The sequence below is a fragment of the Tachysurus fulvidraco genome, chromosome 14, assembly GCF_022655615.1.
Source record: "Tachysurus fulvidraco isolate hzauxx_2018 chromosome 14, HZAU_PFXX_2.0, whole genome shotgun sequence".
In the NCBI taxonomy this organism is placed as follows: domain Eukaryota; kingdom Metazoa; phylum Chordata; class Actinopteri; order Siluriformes; family Bagridae; genus Tachysurus; species Tachysurus fulvidraco.
In genome coordinates, this window is record NC_062531.1 from 9,816,995 (window position 1) to 9,832,304 (window position 15,310).

The 15,310-nt window shown below is 36.6% G+C and overlaps 1 protein-coding gene across 6 annotated transcripts in view; it reads left to right on the top strand.

The window, feature by feature from the left end:
* kazna (kazrin, periplakin interacting protein a) overlaps positions 1–15,310 on the top strand; it is a 46,756-nt gene that overhangs the window by 9,750 nt on the left and 21,696 nt on the right. For 4 of the 6 annotated variants that reach the window (XM_047823126.1, XM_047823129.1, XM_047823130.1 and 1 more), the window contains exon 2: positions 1,590–1,664. The exons of 1 other annotated variant lie outside the window; for it this stretch is intronic. In XM_047823126.1, the coding sequence (XP_047679082.1) occupies positions 1,590–1,664 (75 nt within the window). Of the gene's footprint in view, positions 1–1,589; positions 1,665–7,890; positions 8,142–15,310 lie in introns of those variants that run through there. One more of the 6 variants, XM_027166509.2, reaches the window with a different exon arrangement.

Genomic DNA, 15,310 nt, shown 5'->3' on the forward strand with positions numbered 1-15,310 from the left:
CAGTTCGCCCCAACTAATTTCAATGGGTTGAGATAAAGACTTTGCAAACTATGTCTTCATTACCCAAACTTTGTACACAAGTGCATTGTCATGCTGGAACAAGTATTGGGGCACTTAGTTTCAGGGAAATATTAATCGTACAGCAAACAAAGACATTCAATGAAATGTGTGTTTTCAACGTTTTGGAGAAGGTCTACAAATTGTTGTGATGGTCAGGTCATATAGTGTAGTGTACTATAGTATGTGCAATTTTTTTCTATAATAAATCACTAGATCCAGAATGATCTGCTCCCCCAAGGATGTATCTGGTGTAATGGCTTTGTGATACTTGTGCATGTTAATTTGTTAACTTCCAACATTAAGCATTTAAATGTGAAAAAGCTATTTTTAAGATAAATTTTTATTAGTTAAAGAGAGATAATTTACCTAATTGTTTAAATTGAACATTGTAATTATTTTCTGTAATGAAAATGTATTTATTAACCAAGAACTCGGTAGTTTTAGTGGATTTTGTATATACAGTTGAATAAAATGTGGTTTATTTATGACTGTGTTGCAACACACAACGATAATAGAGCAAGCGTGACTACGTACGTGTGCAGTGCAGTACGCTACTATAGAGGCAGCGCATGCTATAATGGAATCGATTCCGCATAGAGTACACACTACTACACAGGTCTTTAGGAAAATTATGTGTGTGAACTAAGGAACATTCTGCAGTGAAGATGAACAAAATTGCAAATTGTGCAAAGTTATAAATAGCAGTAAATGCATGTGCAGTAGGAATTTGACATGTAAAGAATATAAGACCACAGCCACTAACAGAAAGGGAAAATAAGCTTTCAATAAATTACTGGATGAAATTAGATTGTCTCATACATACTGTACCTGTTTATGTGCACAGGTAGAATATTCTGCTGCTTGGATAATTATGTTAAGAGACATGTCTGTTACTTGGTGGAACTATAATATAGTTGCTGTGTGGGTGGTGTTCTGACTGGAGGCATAAGATATGCTACAGATGTGACATCATTCTGTGATTTTTTTTTTGTTTTGTTTTGTTTTCTTCTCCAAAGCACATCCTGTTAGAACAGCTCTAAGCTAAGCTCTCACCCTGGATTGAAGCCAAATTGTCATCCTACTGTGTTATTCAAAAAAAAAAAGCACAACAGCTTGGTTGTCAGTGAAGCCATATAAGAGTATATCAGAGCTATTGGTCTACTGGTAACGTGAAGTCGTGATTGCCACTTATCCAAAAAGCATCAATGTGTCCATAAGTGAGTGTGTGTGTTGGTGGGTCATTGATCAGTCAGTGTGCTGTGACTACTATCATTTCACTCTATCATCCAGCTGACTCTCACATCATCCTCTGAGAGGTTCTGTAGTCAAACAGGCAACTGATAAAGAAATGTCTTCTTTGCTTTTTCCCCATAGCTGCTCTGAACACATCCTGCACTGCAGTAATTATTGTTTTTCTGGATTTGTCTTCATGTATTAACGTTGTGCCTCTCTCTCTCTCTCTCTCTCTCTCTCTCTCTCTCTCTCTCTCTCTCTCTCTCTCTCTCTCTCACACACACACACACACACAGACGCTGTCAGACAGAGAGGCACTGAGGTCAGCAACTTGGCAAACCTCAGCACCCACGATACAACACTGGATAAAGGTAAAAATACCTCCATTTCTTACAAAAACAAACCCATGGATTTGTGTAAGTATGTGTAGCTCACTCAGGGTTTAATCTTTTAATTTGCGTAAAAACTTGAACACACTTATAGGATTTAGAAGTAGCACAGAGGTTCTAATGAGCCTGTGCATCAGATTTTTGCAGGAATATTCAGATTACAGATATAAAGCAGAAAGCAATTACTCAGTAGTAATTGAAGATTTGTTATGGGTGTCTCTAACACACTTCAGAAACTGCTGTAATATCGAGGCGATTAAGCGTATGAATCATGTTCACTCCATAGTGATGGAAAATGTGAGAAGTTTAATTTGAGGGTTTTTATAAAAGGTGAAATCCTCAATGATTCAGTAGTGCTAGAAAATTTGTTGTACTTTGGTACTTGAACACATCGTAAATGTATTAGATATAAATGTACAAGTGAAATTCTGTTTTTTTCCATCCCTCATGGTTTTAGAATGGAAATGTGCTGATTTACAATTGATCTATCTATCTATCTATCTATCTATCTATCTATCTATCTATCTATCTATCTATCTATCTATCTATCTATCTATCTATCTATCTATCTAAACTTGTTTTCTTTTGCTAAGCTGCTAAAAAACTCGATTCAGAAGCAGATTGAATAAATAGTGATTTAACATCTAAAACATTTAAAAAAAATTAATGAAAAAGTTATTTGACACATAAAATTTGTGTAATAAAAAAAAAATAGCCAGTACCCTGTCTACCTATAAAAATAAGCATAATACTGTATTGAATACTGTTTGTACCTTTCCAAAGCCTTTTGTACATATTTGTTTTTTTACTGCAAAGTGGTTGTCTTTTGTATTTATGTAACCTTGCATTTTTCTGTTATATTCTTTATGAGGTCTATTGCACTCAGGTTGCCACTTAACATTCTATCATATCCAATGAAGAAATCGCTTAAACTCAGCTTAATGTGGGAACACAGACTCAAATCTAAAGAGGTTAACCCCTTATTTTACCTGTAGTTACTTTTACATAAACAACTGAATAATAACACAGTAGTTATTGCCAGTGTATTGACATGTTTTGGGACTTTTAAAGTTGTATGTCCGGATGAAGCACACAATATTCCAGTTTGAGAAACCCAACTTCATCAAATGGTTATATGGTTATATGTATGAGTGTCAGCAATCTTACAGCATTTGTCAGACATCCTTTTTCAGAACAATTTACATCTATTCCAGTTATACAACTGAGCAGTTTAGAGTTGAGGACTTTGTTTTAAGGGCTCAGAAGTGGCAGCTTGGTGGTACTGGGATTTGAACTTACCACCTTCTGATTAGTAATCAAGTAGTCCTTCCAATCAGTAAGTATTAACTATAAGGTTTTCACTGGGTCACATACATACATACATACATACATACATACATACATACATACATACATACAGAAAGACATACTGTACATACATACATACATACATACATACATAAAGACATACTGTACATACATACAGACAGACATACATACATACATACAGACATACTGTACATACATACTGTACATACAGACATACATACATACAGACAGACATACATACATACAGACATACATACATACATACTGTACATACATACATACATACATACATACATACATACTGTACATACAGACATACATACATACATACATACATACATACATACTGTACATACAGACAGACAGACAGACATACATACAGACATACTGTACATACAGACATACATACATACATACTGTACATACATACATACATACATACATACTGTACATACATACATACATACATACATACTGTACATACAGACATACTGTACATACAGACAGACAAACATACATACTGTACATACAGACATACATATATACATACATACATACATACTGTACATACAGACATACATACATACAGACAGACATACAGACATACATACATACAGACAGACATACATACAGACATACTGTACATACAGACATACTGTACATACAAACATACATACATACATACATACATACTGTACATACAGACATACATACATACATACATACATACAGACAGACATACATACATACATACATACATACATACTGTACATACATACAGACATACTGTACATACAGACAGACAAACATACATACTGTACATACAGACATACATATATACATACATACATACATACATACAGATACAGACATACATACATACTGTACATACATACAGACATACATACATACATACTGTACATACAGACAGACATACATACATACATACATACATACATACATACATACATACATACAGATACAGACATACATACATACATACATACTGTACATACAGACAGACATACATACATACATACATACATACATACATACATACAGATACAGACATACATACATACATACATACATACAGATACAGACATACATACATACTGTACATACATACAGACATACATACATACATACTGTACATACAGACAGACATACATACATACATACATACATACATACATACATACATACATACAGATACAGACATACATACATACATACATACAGATACATACATACATACATACATACATACATACATACATACTGTACATACATTCAGACATACATACATACATACTGTACATACAGACATACATACAGACATACATACAGACATACATACATACATACATACATACATACATACATACATACATACATACATACTGTACATACATACATACATACTGTACATACATTCAGACATACATACATACATACATACTGTACATACATACATACATACATACATACATACATACATACATACATACTGTACATACATTCAGACATACATACATACATACTGTACATACATACAGACAGACATACATACATACATACATACATACATACATACATACATACATACATACATACATACATACATACATACATACATTCTGTACATGCATATTTGCATATCCTTCCACGAGTTTCTCACAATACATTACAGAAATTCTCCACCAATCCTGACAGAGGTGTTCTGACTCTCAGATATGCTTTTAGAGTTCAGAAACTTTCTGTCTGATGTCTTGAAGATTTGTTTCAGTATTTTTAGATTGTCCTTCTTCCTCATAAGGTCATTTCTAAAATAATGCTATACAGTGTGCTAAAGTGCATTTATCAGCAAAACACCCCAAAGCATGATGCCACCACCCCCATGCTTCACAGTTTGGATAGTGTTCTAGTGTTAAAAGCCTTACACTTTTTCTTACACACACCCACAGGCTGGAGATCATCTGCAATCTTTAGTCTGGCCTTTTTATTCCTGTCTTTAGAAGGGGACTCTTCCTTGCTAAACAGCCTTTCAGGTCATGGCGATATAGGACTTCAAAATTCATTCTTCTTTTGTACTTATTTTCTGTCTTCTTAAAGAAAGCAGTGACTGCTTAGTCTGAAGATTTTTACATTTGCATATAGTTGTTTGAACAATGGCACATTCAGTATGCTTCTAAGGAGGAACCAGACTTGTGAAGGTCAGAGTCCTTGGGTGAGTTGCATGGTTTTTTTAAATGGTGATTAAGGCACTGCTTCTTAAGCCCTTTTAAAGTCACTCCGAATTAAATATCCTAGTGACGATAATCGGCCAATTAGAAGCTTGTCATTACATCAATTTCTGGAAACTTCCAGACAGTTTAAAGACACAGTAAGCTAGAATTCTGTGAAACGAAAGCCCAAGGAAATCTTATTACCTTATTACCTATGTGAACACAGAAGATGTGCATATTGACTTGCCAAATGAAATGTGTAGCAAGATGAAATGTGTGGAGTGGCAAGAAACCGAGATTGAACATGTTTAGCTTATGTGTACTGTATATAAACATTCAGCCTCAGCTGTATATGGGTACAGCTTTCCTTCATTTTTTTCCCTACAATTCAGTTGGTGTGTATCTTTATGTGTGTATATGTGTACATGAAATCGTAAATGTTTCACAGCTAAATTACATTGTCAATCAGCAAGACGGAACACTGCAGCAACTTGACAATCACACCACCATCTCTGTCTTATGGTAGGTTTTCAGACTGCGCTTTGGTTTATTATGTTCTTGTATAGCATATACTGTGGCAGAAAACCCAGTGCAAAATGAAAGGAAATTTTACTCGTACACATCTGCAGTCCTTGCAGTCATGGCAACTCACACAGCGAGGCAGCTCATAGAGAAACCACTTATTATGCTGGTATTTTCCTGCAATGAATTATCTTATATGTAACAGTGTTCACTTAATAGAAATGTTATTCTACATACCGGAGTGGTCTCAGAGACCTCTTCTTCTTCCAAGCACAGAAAGAAAACATGGTATATTTTTATGCAGTATCACAATTTTTGGTCAATATTTTACTTTTATATAATAGTGTTACAGTCTTTTGAGATTGTTAAACAAAGCGTGAGAACACAGATTGGACACAGATTACAGATAAACCTTCACCTTAGCTGTCATTCACATAATCCTTTCACATAACCTTGTAAATCTGCAGGACATTCACACAAACCCATCCTGAATACTGCAGGTTCTTAAATTTCTTGTAGCCAGGGACCCTATTAACTGTAATTTAACATACAGTAAATGTCTCAGACCCCTTCAGTACCGTTATTATCTTTCTTACATACAAAAGATGTTATGTAAGAATATATTGCCTATTCTTTAGTGCAGTACAGCTTTTTACTCCTGAACTTTCTACTGATAGAGTAGATCAAATCCTTTATTTTTTCTATATGCTTATTTGTTTTTGAGTAATTGAGGTATAGCTTAAACCCATCCAATTTAACAGACCAGTCAAACATGTTATTGGGTATAAGAACTCATTACTAAATGTAATGGCTATAATAATGATAGGTTGTAACTGAATAATAAAAATAGATAACTAAATAACAGAGTCACAGACCCCTTTTTGTAAGTATTCATTGTACTTTGTACATTGTACATTGTATTTTGTACTTTATTGCTTGTCATGTAGAACTGGCTTTAGGTCATTCAACAAGCTTCATTAGCTTCACCACTGCGGTTAGAACTCCTCCTAATACAAGAAAATCTTTATATATAGTAATCCTACACAACTACCCACACAATTATTTTATGAAGGTATCAAGTGGTTTAAGCTCTACACAAAGGCGGCTATAGAAAACAATTTAACAGATATTACGGATTACAAAACCAGTTCTAAAGGAATGAGGTTAAACAGGTCTTCGCACGGCTCCAGGGTCCCAAGTTTGATCTTGAGCTCAGGTTACAGTTTGTGTGAAGTATCTGTGCATGATCTATCTGTGTCGCAGTCGGTTTCCTCAAGGTTTTCCAGTTTCCTTGTACCTCCCAGAAAACATTTAAGTAGGTGGATTAGCTAAGAAAGATTGTGACATACCCACTGCTGCTGGGATGGTCTCCAGATCCTGAGTGGGTGGGGGAGTGAGTGGGTGTGTGAGTGAGTGAGTGAGTGAGTGAGTGAGTGAGTGAGTGAGTGAGTGAGTGAGTGAGTGAGTGAGTGAGTGAGTGAGTGAGTGAGTGAGTGAGTGATTGGGTGAGTGAGTGGGTGGGTGGGTGAGTGAGTGGGTGGGTGGGTGTATGGGTGATTGGGTGGGTGGTTGAGTGAGTGGGTGAGTGATTGGGTGGGTGGGTGAGTGAGTGGGTGAGTAAGTGAGTGAGTGAGTGGATGTGTGAGAGTCAGTAAGTCAGTGAGTCAGACAGTGAGTGACTCACTCGTCTCAGATTCTGATTTTATCCATTCTGGTCTCATTATATTGTTTTGTTTTGTTTTGTTTTTTCCAGAAGTAGATTATATGTTCTTATTTGCTAAGTGTTGAGTTTTGGTTTTCACTGTTTTCCAATCTGAGGATTAAAGACTTAAAGGAAAGACACAACCACAATTTTTTTGTTTTTTTCCCCCCGGTCGCGCTAACATCTGTTTTATGTTATTTAAAATATTAAAACAATAAATATGAACTTTCACACAGTCAGGCTGAATGTTTTTTTTTCTGTATCTATTGAAATAAAGATAGAGAAAGAGAAGCAGAGAAGAGAATGAATGCACCTGCTTGTAATTCTACACCATGTTTCCAGCTCCACCCCTTCCCTCACCTGTGTGTGTGTTGGACTTTACGGCATTATTTCCATGATGTCCCTCCCAGTTAGTCTGAAAGAGAAGGCCAGGGAGGGTGTGTGGGGAGGAGTGAAGAAACTCTAGTGGCTACTGCTCTCAATACAGAGAGACAGACAGAGAGAAAAGCCAACAGACAGAGAAGAACACAGTTTAATGATTGGTTCTCTGTTGGTGGTCACAGGTCCGATGACGCTTTGGTGTTGTAATTGTTAAAAATGGATTGCCAGTAGCCGATGTTGGAAAAGTGCTGTGAAGAAAGCGTGAAATGAAGTCGGTCAGAGAGGAGAGGAAACCCGGTGAGTAGCTGCCGTTATAGCCATTTGTCCTGAGAGAGGGCTGAAACGTTCATTGGTCTCGATTACATATGAGGGGGGGTTTAAACGATCTGAATGAATGATTACACTCTGTGCGAGGTGAGTGAGACTGGAGGTGGGTGGTGCCTGAAGGCACAGAGACATCAAAACTGTTTCGATCTTTGGACCTGTTTACTTTTAAACTGTGGTGTCAGATTCTTCTAAAGCAAATACTGTTTATATTCAAAACCCGTTTCCATTCGCACTCAGGTAGTGATAAGAGGACAATAAGGAGATTCAGAATCAACCTATAAAGAGATTGTCTGTGATAATGACTTGTGTGCACTCACATGTTCACATGTTACAAACCTTTAGGGCTTTGGATTTAGTTTTTGAAAAATAAAGTGTGATTTTAGTTGATTTGCATTCTGAGCTCCTAAGATTCACAGCTTTGTGATTACTTTCTGTACACCACACCACATGATAAACTGTCTTGGCTTTAGCTAAAACTTCATTTTTTCATCTCCTCCTCAAATCGCTCTGGGATTTTATACTCTCTTGTGGCTCATTTGTGCTTATTCATCGCCTGTTGTGGTCCGGTTCTTTTTTCTGTTTAAATAACTGGCCTTGTAGAAGAGACATTCCTAGTGGGTCTGGAATGTTTTGTCAATAAATATGGCCAAGAACTGACTGCTTTCAGCGAAAGAGGCAATTTTACTAACATGGAAGATGACCAAAGGCAGATCTTTTCCCATGCCCTGTTGACAAACATGATCAAGACAATCCTCAAAAGAATTCTACATTACTTGAATCTCATGTCAACTTTTAAAGACAGGATTCTGTGATAATTCTCAGACATTTGTCCTAGTACTGATATTAGCACACAGAAGTGTGTAGAAAAGGAAGTGCATGGAGCCAGTTTGATTCCTGCCTTCCATATTCTGAATAGTTGAAGCCAGAAACATGAGGAAGGACCTCAGTAAAGTGTTAGAAAGGCACTATATACATTTAACACATTATTAATATTCATATATGCTGAAACCAAACCTCCTTACTGAACCTGAACTCTAATTAAATATTATTTGGGAGGAACAAGATGGGTGCCTTGATGTATCGTGCGACAATACTAAGCTCTGAAATGATCATCAAAATTCTTTCATTCAAGCTTAGCACCAATGAAAGCACCAGCCACAGCAATAATGAGTTGTCCTTTTATGCAGCATTGTGTGTTCAGCATTCAATCCCCAAAGCATATTTCTTTTGCATGACATGCGTTCAGGGACACAAAGATTGTTTACTATGGAATACGCAAAAATTAACAAATGCATCCGAGGTACATACAGACTGTATACTCACGGGTGAATGCAGCAGTTTGTGCTGTTTTAAAAATCTTAACCCATTGATGGTTTTCTGCCATTTTATCATCTGTATCATTGCCTTCTATAAAAACCTAGTCGATGGTATAAATGTATAAGTGTAGCACGTTTTTTTCTGCTTTCTTGCCGGCTAATGAGCAAATTTATTAGCTCAACCAAAGAAGCCTAATTTTATGGTTAGTTGACACATGATTATAAATAAGTGTAATTAAGTCTAATGTAAAGTCGATATACTGGAACATTTAAATCCGATATGATCAAATTCAAGCGATGTCGGAAAGATTCTGTCTTCAAGATGAATGCATGTGACCGCCACCCAAACTCTGGATTTTCTGTGAGTTTCAGGGTTGATGGTGTGTCAGTAAGAAACCAAGATGGAATCAGTGGATGCAACATCTGTAGTGGATCATAAATTAGTTGAAATTGAATGCTTACTTGTCTCAGAAACTGATTTCAGTTATTATGTGGGTGATTGAAATACAAGCAAATTACAATGTACTATTTAGCAATAAAATTCAAATTCAAATTTTGTCACATTTAAATTATATTGCTAAGTTGTATATTTACAGTAGCTTCATAAATGGATTAAAAACGCAAAACACACATAAATTCTTTTTGCTTAATTTGCTAGTAGTGGTTTAATAGTTCATAGTTAATCAAGGGGGGGGCAGATACACACAAACAGCTTGACATTCTCTCTTTCAATGATTATTTTCCAATAACTCTTATACTCTAAGAATCTGGATAACATTACAATTTTTATAACATATTCAATTATTTTTCTTTTTGGTCCGTTTATAGTTTTATATTTTATGTTGTGTAACATCCACTAAAAGTTCCTGTCATTGATTAGTGCAGATATCAATTTTCCATCAGCAGTCTCTTTCTATTTCTCTCTCTCTCTCTCTCTCTCTCTCTCTCTCTCTCTCTCTCTCTCTCTCTCTCTCTCTCTCTCTCTCTCTCTCTCTCTCTCTCTCTTTCCCTCTCTCTCATTTTATTGAAGCAACTGAAGCAAGAAAAATGTCATCTTACTGAAAAAGTACTGTACAAGGTCCTCCATCTTTAGAACAGCTCCGGTCTCTGTTACAAAGCCCATAAATGTTAAACAAATGCCTCCTTAAAGGAATCTTAATCTTAATCCAAACTCTAATGTTATTTTATCTGCTTACTATTAAACGTACACTATGTAAGTGGCTGCAATGTAAGTTGCATTATAAGAAGCACATTACAATATAAACCTATGATTTGCATCCAGCATTGTTGTGAGAGCTGCTGTTATAGAACATTAATCACCTTCTGACCAATCAGATTCAGGAATTCAACAGCACTGTGGTATAAAACCTATTATTTTCTAGGTTCTGTAATTATAGGCCTGTGGCTCAATTTGCCATTAAGCACTTGCATTAAGCATAATGACATTCAAGTAATGCAGACATTTTGTGAAAGCAGATGGTAAACCTCATTCTATTGTACACGATGCAAACTAAGGTCATTTATCCATTTTGTGTACAAGTTTGATTCACAACTTGTTACTTTTGCCAGCTGGCCTGAAACTTGTGTTTATATACTGCTTTATGTTATCTTTTTTAACCCTTTCCACTCTTTTGTTATTACAGTGCATGTTTCAGAGTATGACAGTTTCTGTACATCCGAGTTTAGGATTTCAGTATATACAGAGCCTCTGATAAAACATTTACAAAACCCACCATAGATTACACCAGCTCCCACAAATCGTTTAAACAGCATGTATCATACACTGGGGGGAAAAAGGTTTTCTGAATTTACTTACTTCATATGTCTACATCGGTTCCATGTGATTTGAATCGAGTTACATTAGCACAGTTTGTTTTTGTACACCCAGAATGATTTCTTCATGTATTTTGCGTTCCGTAGCAGCCACATTATTGCTAATGTAATACTATAGTGATTTACTTTCAGTGCCTCGCTAGATTTCATAACATAATTGGTTTACTTTAACAGTACGTAAATCGATCAGGCGCAATCTACATAATTCAATCTAGAAATTAGAAACTTGTTTAAATAAAGTTTAGTAGAATGCAATGCAATGAAATCACGTTTTGACGAGAAACATAATATTCATATGTAAACAGGACGTAATATGTTCTCTTAACTGTGACTGACCACATATTTCCTTTTTTTTTGTTTACTGTACACAGCCACTAATAACACTGAGCATTTCAGACTCTTTCCAGTTATCCCAGTTAGTAAGTGAACGAAACCGCTAACACTAACACACTAGTTGTCACAGGCAACCCAGGACTAGGAGAAAAGCTGTAACACTATGTATGAATGTACAACAGCAGTGTAACTTACCCATGATTCAACGCTCACAGTGACACTGATTGCTCATTCCTCGTTTTTTTTTCCCCAACAGGAAGTCCATGACCAAATCCATCTGTGCTGTCATGGCAGCTCTTTAACCGAGTTCATTTCATGAGACTAATGTGACTAGCTTAAGTATGTTGACCTACTTTTTGAATCTCACTGTGCAGTCTCTTAACACGGAGGTGGCATTAAATGCATGATTGCATAAATCAAGGCCTGCCACCATGGTCAGCTTCTAGAAAGCCTGGAGTCATGTTTTTCCACACATAGTCACAAAGTGGCTTCCCTTATTCAATGGGATTGGTTATGTTTAGTTTTGTTGGTGACTAATTGGATGCATGTGGCCTTCTGTCCGGCTCATGATGTCTTAAAGGGTAAAGCAAGCTTGGCTATGTAAGCTACAACAGTAGCTAAAAACAATCACTGGATAATTTTGCTTCCAAACAGCAAAATAATTATTAATAATTATTTTAATAATTATTAATAATGAAATAATAATGAATAATACTTAATAATGAAATAATACTGTTAGTACAGTCTGTACTATGGTGCAGAGGCAGTGGCACCTCACAGTAACCTGGTCTGATCCTGAACTTGAGTTGTTATTGTTGTTGTGAGCAGTGGAGTTTTAATGACTAAGGTTTTGGGTCAATGACCAGTAGGTTGGAGGTTCAAGTCCAGCATCACCAAGCTGCCACTTTTGGGCCGTTAAGCAAGGCCATTAACCCTCTCAGCTGCTGACCTTGTGCTCAACCACAATCATGCCAGTAGTTGGATTGGTAAAGATAAATTACCCCAGGTGTGAATGTGTGTGCAGGAGTGACTACAAGCCAGATCAAGATAAAGCAGCTACTGAAGGTGAATGAAATAGTAATCCAGTATTTGCAAATGTTAAATGACAAGCATCAAGATTCAGTTAAAGATGTTATAAGATTTATGTTATGTTATTTTTTATTTTTAAAAGCTTTTAGGTCTTTTTAGTTGTCATTAATGGTATACCAATCCTATACGTCCTCTCTTATTCTTGATAAAATGACATACCAAATAAAGCAACCCATTACGAATGTGTTGTGCAGTTCTACAGTTAAAGTCTTGAAGCACGTAATGCCAGTATCTTAGGGATTACGAGAGAATAGTTGGCAGAGATCTTTAGTCTCCAGTGATGGAGCATTACTGCCAATCTGTTGTCTGCTAGGTCACATAAACAAAGCCAAGCAGTTAACGCTCTCCTCCAGACACACCAATCTGTTCGGTAATGATGTGTGGGTGGCATTCAAAAAGATGTCGCGTGCACATGAAGGTTTATAGTCATTTTACGCTATAGTGATTCCGGCCTTTCAGCTCAGGAAGTGTTCTTTCTTTCTTTAGGCTTGCTATCATAAGAGATGCTTCATGCTCTTTGGAGAAGGACATGTGGTCCTGAAATAGTGGCTGTTGTTTGTTTGGGGAGGTTCCAAAGACAAAGGAAATGATGCCAGTATATTGTATATCCCAATACATCCTGTCTTTTTATTAATGGATACTCAACTTTTTGATCTTGATTCACATTAATGTTTGATTCTTTGTTTCTTTGTTCTTTCTTTCTTTCTTTCTTTCTTTCTTTCTTTCTTTCTTTCTTTCTTTCTTTCTTTCTTTCGCTCTCTCTCCCTCTCTCTCTCTCTCTCTCTCTCTCTCTCTCTCTCTCTCTCTCTCTCTTACACACACACACCATTTTTTCCATATTATATGAAGGGATATAATACTATAACTCAGCATGCAACTGTGTGTGCTCAATCTCTGCGATGAATTTTAGTTAGAAGGATAGTATCATCTGAAATGGATTTTTTAATAACTGGAAGTATAAGCTATTTCCCAGTCAATGGTAAATGACATTAGTGCATGTAATGCAACTCTACTAGCTTTAGCAGAACTCAGTGAACCTTGAAAATGTTATTTGTGGGCTGATTAAAAAGCCATTTCTAAAATGTCCTGTCCAGAGTGTCATCTGCCATCTTGAAAATGTTTTCATCCAGCATCAGCACCTGGTAGCCCTGCTGCACTTCCACTGTGAGTGTTGAGTGCATGAAGTGTCCAACATTCCACACTTTGTTTCTTCACTTGAATAAGTGCATCATCCAGGTACTTGAAGTGCACTTCTTCTTGTTGGAATTTTAAGTGGGAACACACAACTCACACTATTTATACTACAAAATGATATAGAATGTCAGGATGCACTGATAGATTCTATCTTGAGAGATGCCACATGCTCTTTGGAGGAAGGCACATGATGGCCAGGGTAGGCTTTCAAATGACAGGATCCAAAATGAAACAAATCAGTCATATGCCCTAATTGTTCCACCTTTTATTAATGGATACACAGGTAGACTTAGTCTTGACTTAGCCTTGAGTCAAGTTGATTTTGCTGTAAATTTACTGATTTTGAGGGTCTATATTTACTTGAGAAAAGCACCATCTTCTTATGTAAACATGACTGGAGCCATTCTGTCCTCTGCTCGTGTAAGTAGTGATCCTCATATTACACACAGCCCATTAAAGGCTTGTAGCTGAAGGGATTGTTTATAAGTGTGCATGCAACAGAAAGCGAGACAGAGAGAGAGACAAAGGGAGAGAGAGAGACAAAGGGAGAGAGCGACAGAGAGAAAGATCAATAGTGAAATAGTTTTCTCCAGAGCTAAATTGCTGAGATGTCACCAGAGCAACAAGCACCTCTCTAAAACATATGTGCACTCACACAATTACACACACACACACACACACACACACACACACACACACACACACACACACACACACACACACACACACACACACACACACACACACATGTCTAAGATAAGAGAATCATGTTTTGGCAGGTTGGCAGTGCTGTACAGCTGATCAGATTTATGCTACTTGTACATTTTGTCTTTGTCAGTGTTGAGCTGTCAAGGTCTCATAATAACAATTCCCACGTCGCTCTGGCTTTCAGGAAAGGTTTGTAGCGTCATGAATCAGTGTGGCTAGCCAGTGCAGTAAACCACATTCAGCCTGATTTGTCATGGAGCCTCAGAGAGTCAGGATCCAAGGTGAAGCAGTTATTTCAGACCATTTCACATGTCAAACCATATTTTATGCTTGTGAGGAATTCTTTGGCCTTTTTGTTTCCGTTTAAGTCTTTGGCCTCTGCATATTAACAGCACGCAGTGTAAAGCAGGGAACACTTCTATATTTATTTCCTGTATTACAAAAAAAAAACGTAAATGGTTGTGACATGCCACTGTTATTGGTAATAGGGTCTGTCTGCACTTTCGAAGAAAAAAAATGAGCCAGTAGAGAACACAGAAAAACAAATCGACTCTTATCTGAAGCTTCATGCTGTGTTTTTGGCTCATTAGTGTAGCCTTAGCTACAAAATGGTATTTTTTTTAAGTTCTTTGTTTTGTAATTTCATCCTTTTGCCCCCCACAGCGT